The sequence below is a fragment of the Cynoglossus semilaevis genome, chromosome 14, assembly GCF_000523025.1.
Source record: "Cynoglossus semilaevis isolate Cse_v1.0 chromosome 14, Cse_v1.0, whole genome shotgun sequence".
Taxonomy (NCBI): Eukaryota; Metazoa; Chordata; class Actinopteri; order Pleuronectiformes; family Cynoglossidae; genus Cynoglossus; species Cynoglossus semilaevis.
This window is the reverse complement of record NC_024320.1, coordinates 18,522,191-18,524,949: the sequence shown is the minus strand read 5'-3', so window position 1 is coordinate 18,524,949 and position 2,759 is coordinate 18,522,191. Positions and strand designations below refer to the sequence as shown.

At 38.3% G+C, this 2,759-nt stretch overlaps 1 protein-coding gene across 1 annotated transcript in view; it reads right to left on the bottom strand.

Annotated features, from left to right (window-relative positions):
• LOC103389986 (probable global transcription activator SNF2L2) overlaps positions 1 to 2,759 on the bottom strand; it is a 7,802-nt gene that overhangs the window by 3,807 nt on the left and 1,236 nt on the right. The window contains exon 2 of the mRNA XM_008325656.3: positions 838 to 1,067. Coding sequence (XP_008323878.1) covers positions 838 to 1,067 — 230 coding nt within the window. The remainder of the gene's footprint in view (positions 1 to 837; positions 1,068 to 2,759) is intronic.

Below are 2,759 nucleotides of genomic sequence, written 5' to 3'. Positions count from 1 at the left end.
CATGTACCAAAAAAAAAAATGTCTCAGAATGTTGAGCTACTGAGCTCAGAGGGATAGTGAGTGTCTGTCAGCATGGATTTGACAAACAGGAGAGTATATACAGTACAGAGTGAAGGTTGAATCTTGACACATGCCCTTTAAAGTCCCATTATCACAGAAATACAGACAGAAGCAGGAGAGAAGGCAGGAGTGATGTGACGTCAATCAGGAACTACTATGAAAGTACACATGTACACACAGGGGAAGTGGTGGCTCATCGGCTGAAGGATGTGAAACGAGCAAAAGCTTCCATGTCGTCTAAAAAGTAAACGACGCTACAATTGTTGAAACCCAAGTATCCAGTATCATATTTTATATTGTCTACTTATTCTGACCTAGACAAACACAACTCTTCATATTAGCAACATTAGCATCTGTGAGCCTTTTGATGTGTTCAATTAGGGATTTCACACTCTCTGTGAATGTGTAGCCACAAAAACTGGATAAACCTTGAGCTTCTGTCAGGCGTTGTCATTTTTAATTACTTTAACCTGACAGCTGTTATTTTTTTAAAATGTTTTTGTCAAAGAAAAAAACAGTCATTGTAGTGAAATGGAGGCAGATGTTTTTCTTTGGTGGAGCCTGAAGTTAGAAACCTGAAGACAATGAAAAGGAAAGATGTGCAGTAAAAATAAAAATCAGAAAAAAGTAAAATTCTTATAACCTTGAAAGCAATAACTGCTGCAAAAAAAGTTTATTATTGATAAAACATCAGTATATCATGCGGATGGATTTCTAACCATAGGAATCAAACATCTGTGTTATTATAACCAGTTTTGTCACAGTGTTGTCTCTCACCCATCTCTGTAGTTCATAACCATGTCCACCAGGGTGTTCAGTGTTCTGGTGAGCTCAGGTGGGTTTGGAGGGAGTTTCTCAGCTGGTGGGCGCCCCCGCTTTCTTTTGACCTTTTCACCAGTCACCTGCCCAGCCTGCAGAACTTTCTCTCCCTGCTGTTCACCTTTACGCTTCTTAAGACTGATGTCCTCTTCCATGTCGTCCAGAGAACCGTTCTCTCCTGCTATAGGCTGAGGAAAAATGGAGGGAAACGTTTATAAAGTACAGAGCGTTAAATCTGCTTCAGCCTCCAGCTCAATGATCATCACTCAAAAACAACCAGGGACAAAATGAGTCACAAAAGAAATGTTTTCTTTCTTACTTTTATCACCCCACTGAGCTCTCTGTAAAAATACTTCAGTATTTCTCTCTCGCTTGGCTGAGGAACTGTGTTCTTTAGGATACAGTATTTGCTAATTTTGCTTTTCAAAACAAAAGCAATATATATATATATATATATATATATATATATGTATATATAGGTCTAGTTTTGTTTTCAGCACACATTGATGAGATTCCCAACCACTAGGTGGCAGCACATTAGAAAAAAATATTATACTTAACTGGTCTGAAAATCATTTTATTTATTTACTGTAAATAATTTATCTCTGTTCGTCTGTGCGACAGTAACAGGAAAACAATTAAATACTAAATAAATTCCACCTGGTGGACGCAGGCTATAAAAAGGTAAAAATAGAAAAAGCCTCAGAGCTGTTGAAAATCCTTGTTTGTTTTTTCTTCATTTCCTGAACGTACATCAGTGTTGTGTTCAACTAATCAGGCACAGGTTCCACACTCGGAAACTAACTTTGAAATCATAGTCATTTGAACTAGATCAATATAATTCCTTTTAAGATTTTTGTGACATTTTTGTTTGGCTGTGCACCACAGGATTTTTCTACTGTAAAATATGCGCCGTGCCTCAAAAAAGGGTTGGGAATTACTGTCAAAGTAACCATTTGATCCTCGACCGATCAGTAGACACGGCTTTGATGTAAACATTGTAGCTTAAAAGCAGAAGTATTTTTTTTCTCCTCTTTCAGACGCATCCTGTAAAGATCCTTGTTGTTCGGGTCACGTTTTAGTTACACTTTGGAAAAGGCTGAAACAAGGACGCCAGAGTATTCAGTGCAAAAATCTATTATATCTACATCCAAATGAAACTACAGCATTCATGTAGCACAGATCTAAAATTCTTTTTAATATTTTTAATATTCCACAGCAAGCATAACTAAAAACAGTTTTTCCCCTTCTAACATGTTTACAGAGAGAGAAAAAGAGAATTTTTCTCATTGAATACACTTTGTTCTGACTTTGTATGGTTTTATAGTAACTGCTGTGCTGCAAATTTAGGGCAGTCACTTTGATTTAAAGACTATAATGTCACAGCAGCGTCGAGGGGAGCGGAGGGGGGGGGGCAGATGTTTCCACGTTCAAAATAGATGTAAATACATTGGAAGAAGACGAGTTCTGACTACAAAACAGAGCAGCATTTTCTTATTTGCACTGAAATGAGACAGAAATATGAACTGAGACTTTCGTCGAGGAGAGTCTGCGCCTCACACTCTAATATTCTCAACCCTTTCAAATATCTGGAGCGACCCCAGTGTTTTCCACAAAGACAGTTACAAGCCAGAAACATGAGTGCACACGCAGCAGAAGCAACTAAACCCTGCCGAACACAAAAAAATAAAAAATACACAGAGGGAGAAAAAAAATATGGAAGGCAGGCAAGTCCGATGCTAAACAGAACATTGAGACATCAGTCATACGTGGGTTCAGACACGGCGTCGCTCTCGTCTCATAACAGAGTGTGCAGATGTGAACGTGTCTTTCTCAAGGACAGACATGAAATCATCCATTTAGTTTTTCACACAACGGTC